The 20,074-nt window shown below is 36.7% G+C and overlaps 1 protein-coding gene across 2 annotated transcripts in view; it reads right to left on the bottom strand.

The window, feature by feature from the left end:
- ATP6V1A (ATPase H+ transporting V1 subunit A) overlaps positions 1 to 19,835 on the bottom strand; it is a 37,447-nt gene extending 17,612 nt beyond the window's left edge. The window contains exons 1-3 of one of the 2 annotated variants that reach the window (XM_074214544.1): positions 19,731 to 19,818; positions 7,316 to 7,385; positions 2,494 to 2,588 (exon numbers count right to left, since the gene is read on the bottom strand). In XM_074214544.1, the coding sequence (XP_074070645.1) occupies positions 2,494 to 2,575 (82 nt within the window). In that variant the 5' untranslated portion in view covers positions 2,576 to 2,588; positions 7,316 to 7,385; positions 19,731 to 19,818. Of the gene's footprint in view, positions 1 to 2,493; positions 2,589 to 7,315; positions 7,386 to 19,730 lie in introns of both variants that reach the window. The other variant, XM_074214543.1, reaches the window with a different exon arrangement.
- Between the last annotated feature and the right edge of the window lie 239 nt (positions 19,836 to 20,074).

The following is a 20,074-nucleotide window of genomic DNA, read 5'->3' as shown; positions in this document are numbered from 1 at the left end:
TAGGCTTCTAAAAATTAAATATCAGTCTAATTTAACTTGGACACTAATATTCTCATTACCATTAAAAAAAGCATTTTTTTTTACTATGAATCAAAGACAAAAATTGAAAAAGATTAAAAAAAACAAAACAAATCAAAACATCAATCACACCTGATATGGTGTGGGAGAAAATTATTTTATAAAAGCAAAGCTATTAATGAAAAACTGTTTCCAGGAATTAAAAAATTAAACCCATACAACAAAAACAAGTATTAAGTAACCTTAAAAAAGGAACATGAAAAAAATTTAAAGACAATGCTTCTCTGGTTAGTGGACTTAAGAGGGGGAAGGAACTTCCAAGGTCATTTGATACAATCCCCTCATTGTATAAAAGAGGAAACTGAGTCCCAGGAAAGTAAATGACTTGCCCAAGATCATGGGGATAGTAACTAAGTGTTTGAAATGGGGGTTTGAATCTAATTCCTGACTAAAAAAAGTTAGTACTTTTTCTTTTCACTGTGTCCCATACTCAACTACCTAAAGCTAGTTGTTTTTGCTTGTCTTTTAGAGTCCAAAGGCATTTCTTCTTGACAAAGATGGCTGGTTTCTTTCAATTGTTTGCTGTCACTGTGCCATCTATCCACCTCTACCTTTCCAGTTTTCTTTTGCTTTATTTCCTTTTACACTCTCCACAATCCAGCCATTCTGGCCTATCGGCTGTTCCTCATTCTTCTGATCCTTGCTCCAGGTGCAAATGCCATTAATTTGTGTAGGGAGGGGGTTGCAGATTGCAGTTATGGAATTTCTTATATTAGTTTCTATTCCCTCATGTATTTCATCTCCTGTGATCTGTAGGCTAGACTAAATTTTCTTTTACTTTCTCTTTCTAATGCATCTATAAGGACAAATGACTTTCATGTTTCTGGTGCTACTTCATCATGTAGCTGAAGGCAACTTCTGCTTCATTTACAAGTTATGCAATTTCAATTTGCCCCATGCTTTTAGAAATTTTGCTTCTTTGGCAACATTTCTTAAGCCTTTTTTGGGTGAGGGGAGTAGATTTAAAGGAACCAGATGCATAAAATTTAGCTAAGCACAGAGAATAAGGGAAAGCATGCCAGGTAATAGAAGCAATATAGGAGGAAAGGACAAGTATTATGTATATATAAGGAAGACAGAAATGTGGTATCACTGGAGCAAGAATTCATGTTAGAAGTATAATAAAAAAAAAAAAAAAAAGTATAATGAAACCAATTTAAAAGCTTGTTTAAATTTCTGTTAAAAAATCTTTTATTTCCTATAAGGGGATAATAGTTTAATTAAACCTATTCTGAAATGTTTTTGACAGCAGATTTTCTCTTTAGCACAAAGAATGGTAAATTGTAACAGGGACTCAAAAATTAGGGTTTGTTGAATTAAACAAGCTGAAACACTAACATGGGAGCTGTATAATTAACCCTTGTCCCTTTGTGGATCTGATCTGGAAATCTAGAAATGGAAACTAAAACCTGCCTTTTACTTAGTTAAAATAGACCAGGCCTATGTCTGACAAGCCCATACACTGAAGACAAGTTGTTAGGGCTTTTTATTCTAGGAGAAAAAATACAATATATTGGTAAAAAATAAATTTCAATAATAAAGCATTTTATAATTTCTCATGATAACTTTCTGGAAAAGACTGAAAGAAGTAGGTTTTGTAGCTCCTATAGTTTGGTACACTGACTTCACAGTGGCTCATAGGAAAGAGACTATGAGCAAGGGGGATTTTGGTTGATTAACTCAGTATAACCCAACAATAATGATTCAGTTCATCCAGACCTAATGATGCAGCTTTAAAACCTTGGGGGCAGCAGGTGGCACAGTGGACAGACATTCCCGCAGTCAGAAAAACCCTAGTTCAAATTAACTTCAGACACTGTGAGACCCGGAGAAAGGAAATCATTTTACTTTGTCTCAATTTCCTCATTGGTAAAATAGGGATAATAGTATAACAGATAACCTCTTGTGAGGATCAGAGATTATATTTAAGGATGACTTTAGTCTTTATTGTCTGAATTCCTAGTACCTGGTACAATATATTTCACATGGTAATGTATGTCTTGTGAATTTCCTTTCCACATAATTAATCTGAGAAGCATTTGTCATCAGATGGAGGGAATGAAGTAGGTTGAAGAAAACTCATAGGATCCTAATTCCACTTGCTGTGGTGGTGGTTGCATTTAAAGCTTTATATTGTTATTAAGCATCTATTACATGTAAAATTTTATGAGGGGGAACAGAACTAACCTGGTTTCTATTGTCGAGGAAAATCCAACTTAAATGAGCAAACTAAGAAATTTATAGAATAACAGTTCAAGACCACAGAGGGTGGTCAGGGAAAGACTGACATAGTCAAACTCTGAGCTGGTTCTTGAAAGACAGGCAGAACTAGAGGAACCAGAGAGGGAAGATGCTAAATGCCTGTATTTTCTCGAAGTAAAAGCCTCACCAAAGAAATGATGCAGTAGCACTTACCAGGTCCTGAAACTCCAAACACATAGCCAAATTCACTCTCTTGGTCTTCATCACGAATTTTGGGTAGTTTGGAGAAATTCATCTTGTTAATTTACCTTCGCAGAACAAAACAAACCAACAAAAAAGGATTTAGAATTAAAAGGTTTTTTGAGACACTCCCCAGTTAAACTCTTCATTTCACAGTTGGAGAAACTAGGGCTTATAGAGAAGTCATATGTCCAATACCACGAAAGGAACAGACTGAAGATTTGAACCCAGGTCCCTAAGATCCTAATTTTTTCACCAGAACATAGTTGTCTCCTATGATCAATATTTATCTTCATATGCTCCTCTGTTATTTTATTCTTTCAAATTTAAGCACAAAATAGGATTCTTGAAACAGTTACAAACAAGCTTCCTGACCCAAATGCTTTTTAATCAATTGGCATTTGTGTGGGTTTTATTTTGTTGTTTCCATCATAGCAATTTTTCAGTCACATCCTACCTGACACTAATCTTACAGAACCTTTTCTGGCCTCAGTTTCCTCTTCTATAAAATAGGGTTAATAAGAGCCTCACAGGGTTGTTTTTGAGGATCATAAGAAAAAAATATAAGACAATACTGATATATATGTCAATATTATATAAAAGTTTCTTATGCTACTGCTTCTTTGAGGACATTTACTTGTATGAGGGAAAAATAGGACAAATTAATCAAAACAGACCAATTCATGATTTCCTACTTTTCTATCACAAAGAATACACACTTCTTTCTCCCTTCTTTAGGGTCAGTTACTTATTACAATTCATCTAAGTTCAACCACTTTTCCATGGACAAATTAACATTAAGCCATGATTGTCTTATGTCTGCTTGCTTTGTTTAGAATTCTCCCCTTGTTTCTCTCTGATATCTCCATAGTCATTACTCATGATGAAAAAAATTCCATTATACATAACATTTATTCAGGAAATTCTCAATTAAGGAACACCTAATCATTGCCATTTTTTTTGCTATTTCAAAGTATTGCTATGAATAATTTGTTTTACATGGGATTCTTCTGTTATCAAATATACTTAAATCACCATATCTAATGTTAACAATAACATTAGTAATAGTTACCAAAGTATTCTGTTAACAAGTCCATCACCAGAGAAGGTAAAACTCCTAAACTGAAATTTGTTTAAAATTTAAGGATAGAGGCTGGCTCTAGTAACTACAGCATGGCTGCCTCTAAAATTAAAAAAAAAAAACCACTTTATCACATTTTACCAGTGTCTGTCTACTGACCTCTTGTTAGTTGTAAGTACCATACTCAATGCACATCTAACAGGCCCTGTCCTCAAGAAAAAAACGTTAAGAGGAACAGGGCAACCTTTTCATTTTACACATGAGAAAACCAGAGATTTTAAGATATCAGGAAAAGCTTCATGGATGAAGTTTGACCAGTATAGTAAGACTCTGAAAAAAGTGAGAAATTTCAACCAGTTGAGAGAAATCTATTCCAGGCATGACAACTTATGTGATAGGAATATACAAATTTAGAGAGGTCAGAGAGGGCAGGATGAGACTTGGAAATGTTAAGTAGCTTACTTCGGGTGAAAGACAGGTATGTGTGATGGAAAATCATAGGATCTCATAATTTAAAGGCATCTCTCTGGTCACTATTCCACATTCATTGGTACACAGTCAAGTCTCTAAATCAATTTTCTTTACACTGGTCTTGTCTTAATAAATCTGCCTCTCTCCACACTCCACACTCCCTGGGTCAACAAAGTAATTTATAACAAATACCAGATGAACAGTACAGAAAACAAATGTTTTAATTTCTTAAGAGTGAGTTATGTGGGGCAGTTAGGTGGTGCTGTGGATAGAGCCCTGGAATCAAGAGGACCTGAGTTCACATCCAGCCTTAGATACATAATGCTCACCTAGCTATGTGACCTTAGGCAAATCGCTTATTGCCTTGCAGAAAAATAAAAAAGTGAGTTATCATCTTAACAATGCTGGGGAGAACTCATGGAAGAGGTGAGAACAGAGCTGGACCTGAATTTCTTCATTTTTTAAGGAGTCTGATAGTATGACCACTGACCTTAGAAGATAGTTATGCTGGTAGGAGAAAAGAATGAAAAGCAGCATAGCAGCAAAGAAAAGCATGGAATATTGTGGGAAAAGTAAATAGTCAGGAGTAGAAAAGTCTGGAAAGGTAAGTTGGTATGAGATTTCAGAGGATGGAGAATACTAAGTTCTAGAGGCTAAAGTATGGCTTTTACCTTTCAGGCAACTGGGTGACATTGAAGTTCTTTTTAAGTTAAAATTTATTCTTTTCCTTAAGCAGCAAAAAAACAAAACAAAACAAAACAAAAAAACTACAATACTCCCAATCCCCAAGAGAGAGGGAGAAAGGAAGATATTTCTATAACAAGTTTATACAAAATATACAAAATGAACACCAGGTACTTTGGGTGGGTAGGGGTAACAGAGAAAGGTAGTAAGCAGTTATGGTGGCCTCAGACTTACTAGCAAGATCACTCTTTCTGCCTCAGTTTCCTTAATTATATAATGGGGATAACAATAACATCTACCCTCCAGAATAGTTGTGAGGATCAAATGAGATAATATTTGTAAATTTAAGCATAGGGTCTGGAATAGAGTAAGCACTTAAAGCTACAAATTAACATTATCTGTTATATTGTATATAGCAATTTTGTTAAAACATTTCCAAATTTAATCCAGCTTGGGAGTTGATTCATGGAAAAGACCCTACATCCTTCCTCACTGGCAAATTCTCAGACAATCTGGGCTGTTGTACAAAAGGACACCAGTATCACCTATTGGAAAGATCATACTGGCCTTGGAATCACCAAAGGATTTGCCTACCTCAACAGAATTTAACCTCAAAGGCTGCTTCTCTCATATCTAAAATGTAGACAAATTCCTTTTAGGTACCCTCACAAGAAGGCAGTGAAGATCAAAAAAGTGATATTTTATGTAAGATGCTTGGTAAACTTTAACGCTCATATAAATTTCATTATAAAATAAAAATGACATAAATGTCCCTAACATAGATCATCTTTTCGCCCACAAAATCTTTAATCTAGTAGTTTAAATAATTTAGCACAATTAAAATGAACATAACTCTAGGGTCTGAAAAGACTGTAAATCAGTCAATAAATATTAAAATGGTTACTATGTGCCAAATGCTGAGGATGTGAAGAAAGGCAAGGGTGCCCTCCAGGAGTTTCCAAGACACAAAAAGAAGCTGCCACGGGGAGGAGTCTCACTGGAGGAAGGGGATAAGGATGTCCCTGAGCAAGAATGGGAGTTTCAGAATTGATGATCTCTTTGCAGGAAGATGTCACTATGAGAGATGAAAGGGGAAGAATTGCAGGATTTGGGGTTGGAGGATACAATTCAAATCTGACCTGCCAAACTGTCAAGTGGAAGAAGGATTTGAGTTTTGGTCTGAGAAGTTGCAGGGATTCAGGTTGAGATTTCACTTTGGGGGTGGCAGAGGAAAAAACAAACAAGAAAAAAACTAGTTAGCCTAAGTAGGTCCTAGGTGGGATTTAAATAGCACAGATCTGTAGCACTAATCTGTTATGACCAAAAAGAATGGTTGCATGGTTTTTCTAAATTCAATTAAAGTCAACAAGTATTAATTAATTACTTGGTTAGGTACTTGAGAGACAAAATGTAAAAAAAAAAAAAACCAATTCTGTACCACAAGGGGAAGATATTCCATTGGGAGTGGGTGGGGTAGGTGGGACATACTACACAAGAGATATAAATGAACAATCCTGACAAAATAAATATAAAATGGATGGGGTGAGGGGGTGGGTGGTTTAAGGCTATCAGGAAAGGCCTTTTTTAGGAGGTGGTGCTTGAGACTATTTAGGACCACTTCCTATATTAAAGTCTGGAGGCCAAACTGGAAGGAAGAGTCTGTGAGGGATATTATCATTTTATGCAGAAAGATAGGATGGAGCCAGATTGTGAAAGGCTTTAAATGCCAAAAATGATCCAAGACTGGGGATTCACCTAGGGCACAGTTAAGTTGTAGTCATTTATATAACCAAAGATAACATTAACAAGGAGAAGGCCCCAAACTGATTATTCAAGGGATAGTACTAAAGCAAAAGGATTCTTCCCACTGAGTAAAACTATCACCTGGAATAAATCAAGGGCTACCAAGGACAAATCCCTCATTCAAATACCACATCAGAAACACAGGTATAAACTAGATGCAAACAAGTCAGGGAAGGGATTCTAACTCATTATATTTAAAAGCTGTGGAGAAGAAGGGCCAATGATTTACTTGGCTATGAATCAGTCAGTTTCCTGTTCTATAAGGGGCTTCAGCAGGAATCAAACACAGTATTGTATAGAAAGCACTTGATAACCTTTTAAAAAATATACTAAATGCTAGTTATTTTACTAAATCTCTTTGCTGGAATTAGAAAATGGTTGAACCTACACCACTTTGCATTTTAACTTTTTAATAAGTTAAAAACATAAGACACTAGATTAATTCTGTGGGGACTTAGGATAATTTCTGAATCCTTTTGGGAAACAGCTCTTTAGAAAATACCTTCACACACATTATGCACACATACAGAGAATGTTGCAGAAATATATCAAAAAAAATTTTTTTTTTTTTGCAAAAGGATTTTTGTGAGATTTTTAGTGATCCAAATTATTTATGGGTAGTTTTCACAGTATGAACCCAGTTACAATCTTATCATTTACCCATAACTCTTGTGAGGGACATAGGACTCAACAATGTCAATGGTAAAAACTTTTATGGGCAAAAATTTGCAACACTAGTTTGTCATTTGCCTTTACCTGTTATATCCAGTATAGTAGAAGGCAGCACTGGTTAAAATGAACCCAAGACCACGTCAAACTCAGAAAACTGTAAATTAAGATAATATTTTCATTTATTTGTTACACATTTCCCAAATACATTTTAATCCAGTTCAGGCAACATTTGGAAGTCTTGTGGAACTTGAGTCTGAGGCCTCTAGATCGGAGGACCCTTAGAGGTCCTTTCCACTCTAAATCTATGAACCTTGTTAAGGAAGAAGTTGAAGAAAAACAGGATGTATCATCAGTACCTCATGACTAGATTCAGAAATGACAAGTCATTAAGATGGTGAATTTCCAAACTTTTAAACTTCCTTTTCTAATAACAAGAAGCAGTCTAAGTCTAGAGGAATATATAAATTTTAACATTTTTCAGTTAAAAGCTGCATAACAGAAAAATCATCTGGGGGGAAAATAAGCAGAGAAAAATAAATGAATAGTGGCAATTTCTAGATATTTAAAATTCTTGGAAAGAAAGATAAAGAATGTGTTCTAGGGAAAGTTGATATTCCAAAGATCATTCAATGGATAAAAACTGGGTATGAAGAAATTCAAACTGAATTCAATTAACTGTGTTTGCTGTATTTCATTGTGTTGTGTTTGACTTCCCTCCTTAGATTCTGAAATTGCAAGTGCTACCCTCTACTGTGAGTACAAATGATTCAATATTGTTTGCGGGAGAATATATTCATACATAGATTTATTCATAAATATATCAATGAGGCCTTATCCCTTCTAAGAATCTTTGTATTAAAGGTTATTAACCCTCTCCTATGGAATCTGAATAATTCACTTTCATTTTAAAAAATAGAATATCAAGGTGGGAAGAGAGAAACTATAAGCACCCCTAAGGCCTTTGATCCCTAGCTTGAAACAAGAAACTAAAGTCAGTCTTCAGGCATTTCCCAGATAGTTTAGGACAATGGTGAAAAAATCCAGGTGTGTTGATTCAGAAAACCACAAAATAATACTATCTATGTCGCACTAAATTTTTATTTATTTTGTTTAAACATTTACCAAATACTTTTAAATCTGGATCAGGCCTGACTATAGCCAAGTGCTCCCTAATTTGCAGATTATTAGGATTCTTTACCATACTATCCCTTCACCCTCATGATAAAATTGGGTTAAAAAAAGTTTTATAAAGTCTATTATTACTATGACAAACATTTGTTAAGTTATGGATTACAGTATCTGGTTCATGTAAAAAGCTTTTCTCTATAAGTAACTGAATTCAACAAGTATTTATTAAATTCCTACAAGCCAGAAATCACACCAGGGGCTAAGGATACAAAGCTAAAAGTAACAATCCCTATTCTCAGGAGCCTGACCTTTTAACAAATTCTTACAATATATGCTGGCATTGGTTATTTTCAGAGATTATTAATGATCTAAAAAGTTGATTTATCATAATGCTGACATTTACTCCTTAACTAAATGCTATGCAGAGACTGCATTTTAACTCTTTACAGATACTAACCATACCAGTCTACTTGCATGACCTGTCCTAAATATAGGATATAGATTTGGGTGAGGGGGGGAAGAGGAAAGGGAAGGAGAATCTGGATCTGTGATTTCACTGGCAGAGGGAATTCCTAGATGAAGAAACTTCCTCTGCCAATACTTGCCTTTGCAATTTAGAGCCTTCAGAATATCTGTAGATGGAGCACAGACAGCTTAAGTGATTTCTCAGGTCTGGTTCTACAAGCTGTTATGTGTCAGAAAAGAGCTTGAATTCAGGTTTTTTCCCCTCCAACTTACAGACCATCCCTTTAAGGCACGTAAGTGAATTATGAACTCCAAGGATTAATCAACTTACCAATCTTTCTAGACTATTCTTAAATGTTTATTGGTGTTTTTCATACATTTAGTTCTTTTCTTTAGGGATCACTGAAAAATCAAGAGAGTAAAACTGTATTGCATTTCTGAAACTGCAGTAATTTTAATGATCCCAGCAGCAAAACAAAACAAAACAAACCTCTTTTAAATGAAAATATTATCTAAGTGATGTCATATTCTTGTGTCTTAGAAGGAATGAACTGTCCCAGGGCTGAAATGGAGCAGATCAAACCTCCATGTTAATCAAAAGTGGAGTCCGGTCATTTCTGCTGCACTTGGAACCTGATAAAAAGAACACATCACTCCCTTTACTCCCCCTTCCCCCCGCAAGTGTCCCAGGCAACATTTCCTAAGGTAGGCTGCTTTAAATTTTTACAAAAAGAATGAGAAGCGTAATATTGAATAGATCAGTACTTATCACAATACCATACATAATGTTTATAGGAAGAAAATATTTACAAAAGATAAAATATAGTTCTCAAGTAGGCAAAGAGAAATAAGCAAAAAAAAAAAAGCAAGGGTTAAATATTACCTTTGAGTCTCTTCAGAGAGTATAATCAATATTGGTTAAAAAGAAATGCTTGTTTTTATTTTAAAAGACACTTATAGCAAGGAAACTAGTTAAAGTACCCTGTATCTCAATGTAAAAGAAAACTACTGAGTCACAAGATCTTTGGCAGTAAATTTCATTGAATTAACCTAAGCTATTGTCACCACAATCTTATAACAAAAGAATATAAGAATGAATTCATGTTTACCGAGGGCACTCGATAAATAGTATTCTAAAAAGATGTTATTTAGTAGTATAGCTATTACTCTCACAGCTCTTAATTTTGCAATGCTTTAAAAAAAAAGGATAAAATAATGTATTACATAATTGTTGACTTCCCTTTCTTCTAATATATTCCTTTTTGAAACTAAATTTGAAGGAAAGATGCCTATAATCCAATTTTAAAGGCTTATAGAAATTTTACTCACCTAAACCTTACCATTTCCTGATGTGAATTCTGTCATATGATTAGGAGTCAGATGACCCAGGCCAAACTTGTGCAACAGTCTCTATACCTCAAGGGCAGAAACCATTTCTCAATGGTTTACTAGAATTACCAACTTAAAAATCATCTGGAATTTTTTTTCAATTTCTTCTGGTATTTTAAATGTTAATAACCTACTAACCTAAGATTGTATCTAAATATACAAAACAAAACAGAGAAATGATGGAGTTAACTGGATTTTTCAAATCCTATATGTTTTAAATAATCAAATAACTGCAAAAAAAATTAAACTGAGGTCATTCAAGTATCTATTTCTTATGTTTGAGCAGCTTGAGAAAACATGAGACTCTCTATTAAGTATAGCTGCCAGGCTGGCCCTGGAGTCTGAAAGAAAGATATGAGTTGTATTGCTTCTAATATATTCAACCAACAAATACTTATTTCTAATCTATGTGCCAAACACTCTGGGTTACAAATAAGATAAATGAAACAATATTTGCCAAAAGCTTAGAGGTGAAATCCACCAAGGATTTCAATTCCCAGGCAAATCATTTTCTAAGTGAAGAATTCCTTACATTGCTAAAACCATAGTTCCAAACCAAAAGAAACAAAACCCACAAAGTTTAATGCATTTATTTTGACAGAAAATGTACTTAGTATTTGCTAAATTTATATTTTTCACCAACCTTACTTTCTCCTCTGGAGCCACCTGAGTACAGTGGCCAGATAGGGATCAGGATGATTAGAGATGGTGAGGCAATTAGAGTTAAGTGCCCAAGATCACAAAGCTCTTGAGGGACAAATGTCTGAGGTCAAATTTGAACTCAGATCTTTTGATTCCAGGACTAGTGTTTTATCCACTGCATCACCTAGTTGCCCTTCCATAAAGTTAAGACTTGAAACTCAGAAATTATGGAAATTTTGGAATTATAGTAAATATCACTGTATAAAGCTAGGGAGTTAAGCAGAATAAATTAGCCAACCATGGGACAAAGAAAAAAGGTTTTCAGAGAACCCAACTCACTCTCACCTGATGAAAATGAAGTCCAGTGAGAAAGTATTCCCTTTGTAAGAGAATTAGTGGCAGAATTCACACTTGAACTTTCTACTATAACTATACACACACATTGGCACAAAATTCCCTCGGAATTTGCAATATATCAGCTGACTGCTAGGATTAAGATAAGATAAGATACTTCATTCTATTCTTGAGAAGAAGGTGGACAGTTAAGGTCTAGATAATAATACAATTAGATGGATTCAGAACTGATTGGTTAGTCTCTAGATGCTTCAAGGTTACCTCCCTAGAAAAGTTCTAGATATTTCAGAATCTAAACTGGTTAACTTATTAATCAACTCAAAGAGATTCACAAGGTGACTGCTCAACAAATCTGCAGATGGAAACAATGCTGGGGACAGCTACCACCCAGAAAGACAAATGCAGGGTCCAAAAGGACTTAGGTAGCTTAAAAACACAATGCTAATTCTAATAAAATAAAATCTGACAGAGATAAAAAAGTCTTACACTTGGCTTAAAAAAAATTTACAATTATAGAATAGGTGAGGAGGAATGGTTAGGCAGTAGCTTGTCTAAAACAAAAAAAAAACCAGATGGTTTTTAATGAACCACAAATTGAGTCAGCAGTGTGATATCATATTCAAAAATACTAACCATTTATGTTTTCATTGAAATAGTTTCCAGAAATAAAGGAATATTGGTCCCTTTGTCACCTACTCTGATCAGACTACACGGGAAACACTGCATTCAGTTCTGGGCAACACAATTTAAGAAGGACAATGAACCTGGAATCAGACACACCTGTTGAAATCAGGCCTTGGCCAACTTGCTTGTGTGACCCAGGCCTAAGTCCTCAGGGCTTCATTTTCTTCATCAGTAAAATGGGAAGAAAAGGTAGAGGTGAGGATCAAAAGATCTTCTAAATCAAGGGATTGATAAATCTTACAGCAACATAAATGTTACCTACTATTCTAAAGATGACAATTCTTCTTTGGAATCTCCCTCAGGGGCTTTCAATGGGAATTGCAAATGTTTGTTGAATGAACTCAATCTTATTGTCGTTGCTATTTTAGCAATCAGAAGCAGCAAAAATCATAGAATTAAGAGTTGGAAGGAGTCTCATAGATTATTTATTCCAGGGGTTCTTACCTTGGGGGCTCAGAAACTGAAAACACTGATTATAATTTTACTTCAATAAAAGTTTCCTTGCTAAATACTAAGTATTTCATGTATTCAAAAACATTCCTTCTGAGAAAGGGTTCCCATATGTTTCACCAGATTGACTGTCTGGGACCACAAAAAAGAATCTTTGCTCTAGTCTAACACCCACACTTTCCAGCAAAGACTATTGAGGCTCAGGGTGCCTCAATCACTTGTCCACCATTACAGAGTTAGGAAGTAGTTTTATTCCCTTGGATTGTTCTTCAACTATTTCCCCAATCATTCTGTAAGTCCCTATAACTTAGTCTGTGTTGCATTATATAAACACTTACAATATGACTGAGCCATACATTTCATTTGATCCTCATAACAACCCTAGAAGGTGCAACTGTCTCATTTTACAATTAAGGAAACTGAGGCTGATAGTGGTTAAGTGACTCATCCATGGCCACACTGCCAATAAGTGTCTAAAGTCACATTTGAACTAGGTTCAGGGCTCCATCCTTTGTCACCTTCTTGCCTAATAAAACTTTGTATATACAAGGCACTGCACAATTCATACCACTCTGCCAATGAAACCTGGGAAGTCACTTTTGATGGGGATAATTAACTATCTTTTCATTATGTGTCTTAAGTCCCATGAAGAAAGAAAAGCTTTCTTATTTACTCAACTCTTTAGCTCCAAACATGGAGACTTGGGAAACTTACCAAATCACTGATTTGATATTCTTTGAGGAACTCTTCAATTATAGAGGGAGAGAAACTGGAAATTTTTTAGATAGGGAACCCAAATTAAAAGGTCAAATCCCTTACCCAAAGAAGGTCTATACCTTTCAGAAAACTTGGAATCTCAAATTTGGAGTATTTGGGTATTGAGAGGTGAAATGACTTGTCCGGGGAAATTATGAATCAAGAGGTAGCTCTCCTATACCTAGGTGCTTCTCAATATGCATCTTACTGCTTAAAAAAAGTTTTTAAAATTCCATTACTTGTTGAAAAACAAATAGATTTGAAATAGACCACAACATTCAATATTTCCAATTAATCTCATCAATGGGATCATTCTCTTTTATAGATGGGAAAAGTGGAGCTAAAAGAACTTGAAGGACCCAAGTTGGAAGAATTGGAAAAGTCCTGGAGGTTATTCAGTCTAAGTCTTGGAATTTCATAGATAAGAAGATGAAGTTGACAAGAGTTTAGTGACATCAAGAAAGATGAATCAAACAGGGATCTATCTGTCCTTTGATTGTCCTTTACTGAAGTAAAGACAGTTCCTCTTTATACACTGTGACCACAACCCACCTCTGGGTACCTCAGTTTCTTCTCACATAAAAATTAGGTTTAATTTGATAATCTTCACGGTTCTCTTTTAATTTGGACATTTTTTGAATCTGGGAAATAGAGCAGCATCAAGAGAATGCTGCTATAGTCAAAATGCTTTTGGGGGATAGGAGGAGAAACTGTAGTTATAAGAAAGAAGAGAATTTGGAAAGAGTAAAGAAGACATTTGACACAAAAACTGTGAAAACAATAGCTCAGGAATACAGTCCAGGTATAGGACTTTGTATATAATATAGTCCAGGTATAAGATACATTGGGGAAGAAGTTACAATATTGGATAATAGAAGGAAAGTACCATTAGATCAGTTTCTGTGAGCAAATTACAGAGTCTAGAAATCCAGGAAGTCAAATGTTTGGTGTAATTAAAAGAATGGTGGATTTTCTGCCACTTATTACTTGTCTTTCTTATTTCATCTGAAAAAATGGGTATAATACTTGAATTACTAATCTGATAATTCTTATACAAGGCCTTTTCTGAAGCTCCCCAGTGGGCAGGATCTCTTTACTCCAATATAATATTTCTTTACTACTGTGTATTTATTTTTCTGTGTACATGTTGTTTCCCCCCTGGAGATCAGGTTGTTCCTTTAATTTTTGCCTACCATAGTAGGTGCTTAAATGTTTGTTTCAAAGGTACCAATACTAAAGAGAACAATACCAAAAACCATTGTTTTATTAGAACCAATTACTAATACTTTTCTCAGGAGTACAATGAAACATAAACATGTGACAATTCAATTTAAACTAACATTTGATCTAAAAATTCAGCAATTTTCCAAGTCAATCCCCCCCCACCCCCCAACCCATGCAGACTAATCCTTTTTTCAGGAAATGGAAAAATCTACTTGGGTTCATTTTCCTTATATGTCTACCTCATATAATAGTACTAAGGATAAAAAAATGAGCTTTTAATAAACACCCTACTAGAAAAAATTTCTGAGGAAAGGGAGTAAGTTTAATTTAAATTTTCTTTATTTCTTACTGCCCAATAGAGTGCTTAGAATACATAGTGCCTTTTTTTTTACTTCAAATATGCCCAGTTAGGCACTTGTTATATTGAAAACTTGTTTACGTTGGCATTTACATAATTCCTACAAGGTTTCTGGTTTTTTGTTTCACTTTAGCTCTTTGCCTGAAGAATATAAAAACAATGCAGGGAGGGAATTCATAATTTGTATCTCCCCTCTGTCATTCTATGACTCAGTGATCAAAGCAAAGATAAATGAGTGGAGATTGAAGGTCATGGCAGGCCCATTTTTTCAGCTTCTGAGAACACTAAAATGCCACCAAATATACATTAATATAGGCACCTCGCTACTTCCAAGTAATATTAACCAATATTAATACAGTACTTTATAAAGTTTTCAAAATATTTTACACACATTATTTGATTTGAACCCCAAATGTAGTATTCTTCATTTTATAGATGAGATTGATAAATATGTGCAATTTAAAAATTTTCTGATTAATTTCTGTGCCCTGTCTCAAACAGTAGAATGGATCATGCTGCAGGTTTCTGAAATGGTTTTACTAAGCACACTCAATAGACAAATTGATATTTGATAGTATTCTTAGTTTAAAACACCCAGAAAGGAGTTCTAATATCTCTGACCTATCAAAATTTAGAATTTTTCTTCTAAACTATTCTCAGGTTCAAGCTTTTGGGTTCATATCTAGTAAATTATCTTTGGTGTTTTATCCTTCAATTATATGTGCAATTGTTTTAATTAGCTACAATACACTTTCTTTAACTATTATTAAAAAGTGTATCACACACTCTTGATTATTGTTAGAACTAACCAAATTGGATTCTCTTACCCATTTTGCAGAATCATTGTGAAGACATATAAAACTGCAGATGAAAAGTCTTTTGAATTCTATTTTGGAAAAGTTAAGCTCTTGGAGTATCCAGTTAGTTTAATCTAGGACATGATTCCATCCAGTTAACTTATATATAACAAAGAAAAACTCACTCCTATGCCAATCAATTGTTTAAAAAACAAGCTACATATTACAAGGTTAGAAAAGGTGGATGGCTCAAGTCAACACTTCTAGAAAATCAAGTCAAACCACCCCTCCCAAAGATACATAGTCATCCCAGCTGCACCTTACATATGAAATCTCTAGCACCTGTTAATGTTAATTCTAAACTTGGTAGTTCACCTTCAGTATATCAGACAAAAAGTCCCCCCTCCCAACTTGGGCAAATCATAATTCCTCCTGGGCTCAATTATTTCATCAGTAATTCGAGGAAGGGAGAAAATAAGGTACCTTCATATTCTGAATCAGGAATAGACAGACAAGAATTACTCAACAAGCACAAATTCTAGATCCACAAGCCTATCTATAATATTGGATTAACACACTATAGAATTGGTTTACAGAAAACTGCCAAAATGGACCATAATTGGGCCACAACAGAATTTCAGAAACTTTGTGAGTGATAGTGTGCATATACGTTACCATCTGAATATTTTTAATTAAACTTTTATCAGCTGAACTGTACCTTTTGTTTTAGCAATACAAAAATCTCAGTAGCCAAAAGAATCATGGGGTTTAGGTATCCATATCCTCAGGGGTAGGGATGGATCCCTCAGGTCACATAAATACAGTTCTATAAAAATAGTTGGATGGCTGGGTGTGGCGGCACACACCAGCAATCTAAGCTAGCCCAGAGGCTTAGGGTGGGATCTCTTTAACTAAAAATCTTAATTGCAAGGGGCTAATTACCCTGATGGAGGATTCTAAGGTAATTCTACATTCAGGTGGTGAATTCCTTAGAGAGGTGAGTACCAAATTGTTTATAGGGTTGAATGCACCCAAGTTGAAAAAGGATCAGTCCTACTTGGATTTGGCACAAAATTTCAACAAAACAAATTAACGATGCTTTAATAAAATTCTTTCCAGTAAAAGGATGTTCAAATTCTCAAATAATTTATTTGAGGGAAGAAGTAGAAGATATGTAGTTAGGTCTTTGCAGTCTATTTTTTTCAAGGAGTTTATTTCCTCCCTTAAAAGGGATAGATGAGGGGAAGGATGGCCTTGAAGTTGTCTCCTAGAAAGAGATAAGGATTCTGAAGCAGAGATAAAGGGCATTCGAGACATAGGGAAAGGCCTGTGACAATGAATGTGTAAATGACTTATCCAATTTCATAAGTTCACAAAAATTTGCCAGTGTTGCAAAAACCATAAGGAAGGTTTATTACCACTCTTCTTTACTGCCACATTTCTTATACTAAAAATCCTTTGCCTTACTTCTATCCTAATAACATTTAACATCACAAACAAAAAAGTCCTAATAATGCAAGCCAGATAGAATGCTTTTGTCTCACTCAGAGGTTGGTCTGTCTCAATTCCTTCAGAAACCTCGAGGAAACTAGCCTTATTTGATAGAGATTCAACTGAACAATGAAATAACATTTCTCTGGATATGAAAGGACTTTTGACCTCTATGTAGAAGTTAGGGAGACTCTCTAATTGGTAGGTTGTCTTGTATATTCTAGAAGTACTCTTTTCATACCTGTGGAAAGTTTGGTTAGAAGTTAGGGCACTTAATTTTACTTGTCAGTTCATGTCATCAAGCTGAAAGGGAGTTTGGCATAATGGATGGAAGACTATTAAGAATGACTAGGGTTGGCTAGGTGGTGCAGTGGATAGAGCACCAGCCCTGGAGTCAGGAGTACCTGAGTTCAAATCCGACCTCAGACACTTAATAATTACCTAGCTGTGTGGCCTTGGGCAAGCCACTAAACCCCATTGCTTTTCAAAAAAAAACAAAACCAAACCCTTAAAAAAAATGACTACACCTGTGTTCAAGTCCTAATGCTGACATTGGCAAAGTAGCCAAGGTCAAGTCACTTAATCTTTTGAAGTCTCTGGCAATTCCATCCATATTAGCTATCATCTGTTTATCCAGACCAATCTTCTCCAGTGAGCTGAGGTCCAGCATCTCCAGCTGCCTTTCTGACAGCTTGAAGTGAATGTCCAGCAGATATTTTAAATTCCATGTCTAAAACCAATCTTATCATTTTCCCCTTAAACACTCCTGCCATCCCCGCCACTTACCTACTACTGTTAGCCAACTGACTCTCCCAGTTCCTGGAGGCTCACAACCTAGGTCTCGGTCCCATCTTGGTCTGACTCATCATTCACCTCTTCTCCTTATTCAAGTCTGCTGATTTCATCTTTGCGACATCTCTCTAATATGCCCCCTTCTCTCTTCTGACTCCATCTCCTAACATTCCTACTGCAATCCGACTGCTGGCAGTTCTAACCTAAATTTTTCCCCCAATCCAATCTATCCTTCAGTTGCTAAGTGCAAGTTGACCAAGACACTCCAACACTTAATAAACTCAACTGGCTCTCAAATGTCTCAAGGATCAACTATAGAATTCTTTGGCATTCAAAGCCTCTCTTGCCATTCCAACCTTCTACCACTTTATATCACCTCAAGAACAATCTCTTGGATCCAATGAAATAGTTTCCTTGCTGTTCCTCAAATAAGATTCTCCTCATGCATTTTTCTCTGGCTTTCCCAAAGGCCTGGAAAGCTCACCCTCCTGGCTTTCTTCAAGTCCCAGCTAAAACCACTTTCCATTAGAAGTCTTTCTCTGACCCTCTCAATTCTAATACCTACCTATCCTCTATAAATTATTTCCTATTTATCTTGTATAGATTTTGTTTGCTTGTCTCCTCCATTAGATTGTGCGCTCTTGGAGGATAGGACTGTCTTTTGCTTCTCTTAGTGTCCTTGGGGCTTCCTATGTTCTTGAACATAGTAGGTGCTCAATAAAGATTTACTGCCTGAGAGCAGCCCACCAATGTTGGTGTAGGAAGTTTCCTGTCTGGGAGTTCCTCTTATGGATGAGATGATAGTTCTAATCCTCCAAGGTACCATGCCCACTCTTCTTTACTGCCACATTTCTTATACTAAAATTCCTTTGCCTTTTTTCTCCATCCTAATAACATTTAACATCATAAACAAAAAAATCCTAATAGCACAAGCCAGATAGCATGCTTTTGTCTCACTCAGAGACTGGTCTGTCTCAGTTCTTTCAAGAAACCTTGAGGAAACTAGCCTTATTTGATGGAGATTCAACTGAACAATAAAGTAACATTTCTGAAATTACAAAGAGCTGTCAGATTTTTCAACTTTCTTGTGGTACCTGATTTTTCAACACGGCAAGTTCTTTCTTCTTTTGAATTGAATAAAACTATTTATACAAGCCAAAAACCTCTTATTTCAAGGATTCTTTTCTGTCTTCTTACACATAGGCTTAAATTGTATTTAAATGATGCTTAATTGATATATTAGAGCAATGTAAGAAAAGTTTATCATGTTCTAAATTTCAAAACCAAATTATTCATTTTTCAAAACGCAGCTTATGCTGGGAAAGGAGGAGGGATATAGTTTATCCCCAAACTCTAAAGCATACCCACCTCTAGGGCAGCGCTGTTTGGGGAATAACAAGTGAAGCAGTACAAAATTCCTAGTCACACAGGAATGAAGGTGGCCTGTTTTGTAAATAAAATATCTGTGTTTTTGCAACAGACCAAAGCAGGTCACCAGGACTTTCACAGTTCGGTAATCCCAAAGAAAGGTGACTACAAAAAGACAAAACCCCCATTCTTTTGTCATTATTTGCTGCATGGGGGGGGACCCCGTGAACATCTGCAGGCTCTCACTGCCACGCATTGGACCCGGACTGGCACGGACGGGTTATCGGACGCCCGGCCCACGGGCTGACGCAGCACCGCCTGGCGCCGAGGATGCGGGTCCAGGCCGGGCGCGCGGGCACACGCGCCGGGCGGGCACACACGCGCCCCGCATTCCCAGCCACCCCGGGGCCGGCCCTTCCCCGCAGGGGCGGAAAGCGCCTCCACGCTCCCCTCCCCCTCCCCGCCGCCGCGGGGCTGCAGCCCGGGAGGAGCTCGGCGGGGCCCCAGCGGAGCGCCGTAACGGCCGGCCGGGCCCCCGCCGCCCCCGGGGCCCGGGGCCCGAGGCCGCGCTCCAGACGCCCGCGCCCCGCCCGGTGCTCACCTCCTGCGGCGCGGGCTCCCCAGAAGCAGGCGGGCGGCCGACCGGCAAGCGCAGCGCTCCGGCTCTGTCACTGCGGACCTGCGGCGGCGGGGGCGGGGCTCGCGAGTCATGTGACTCGCCCTAGCGCCGCCCCTCGCCCGCCGCCCCGCCCCCGAGCCGCGTTGCATCCCGGGAATTCTTTAATTTGCGGGCTTTTGGGGACTCGCTTTCTTGCCGTCCCGGTCCAGTGATTTTTTTTTTTTTTTTTTTTTTTTTAGCCATCTAGAAAGATACCTGTCCTATGGGAGGGAAAGCGATCTTTCTCCCTTTATAGGGTGTGAGAGCGACGGAGACGGGGCCAAAGG

This window comes from Macrotis lagotis, chromosome 1 (genome assembly GCF_037893015.1).
Source record: "Macrotis lagotis isolate mMagLag1 chromosome 1, bilby.v1.9.chrom.fasta, whole genome shotgun sequence".
NCBI lineage: Eukaryota > Metazoa > Chordata > Mammalia > Peramelemorphia > Peramelidae > Macrotis > Macrotis lagotis.
The sequence above is the reverse complement of the archived record's forward strand: the minus strand, read 5'-3'. Positions and strand labels throughout refer to the sequence as shown.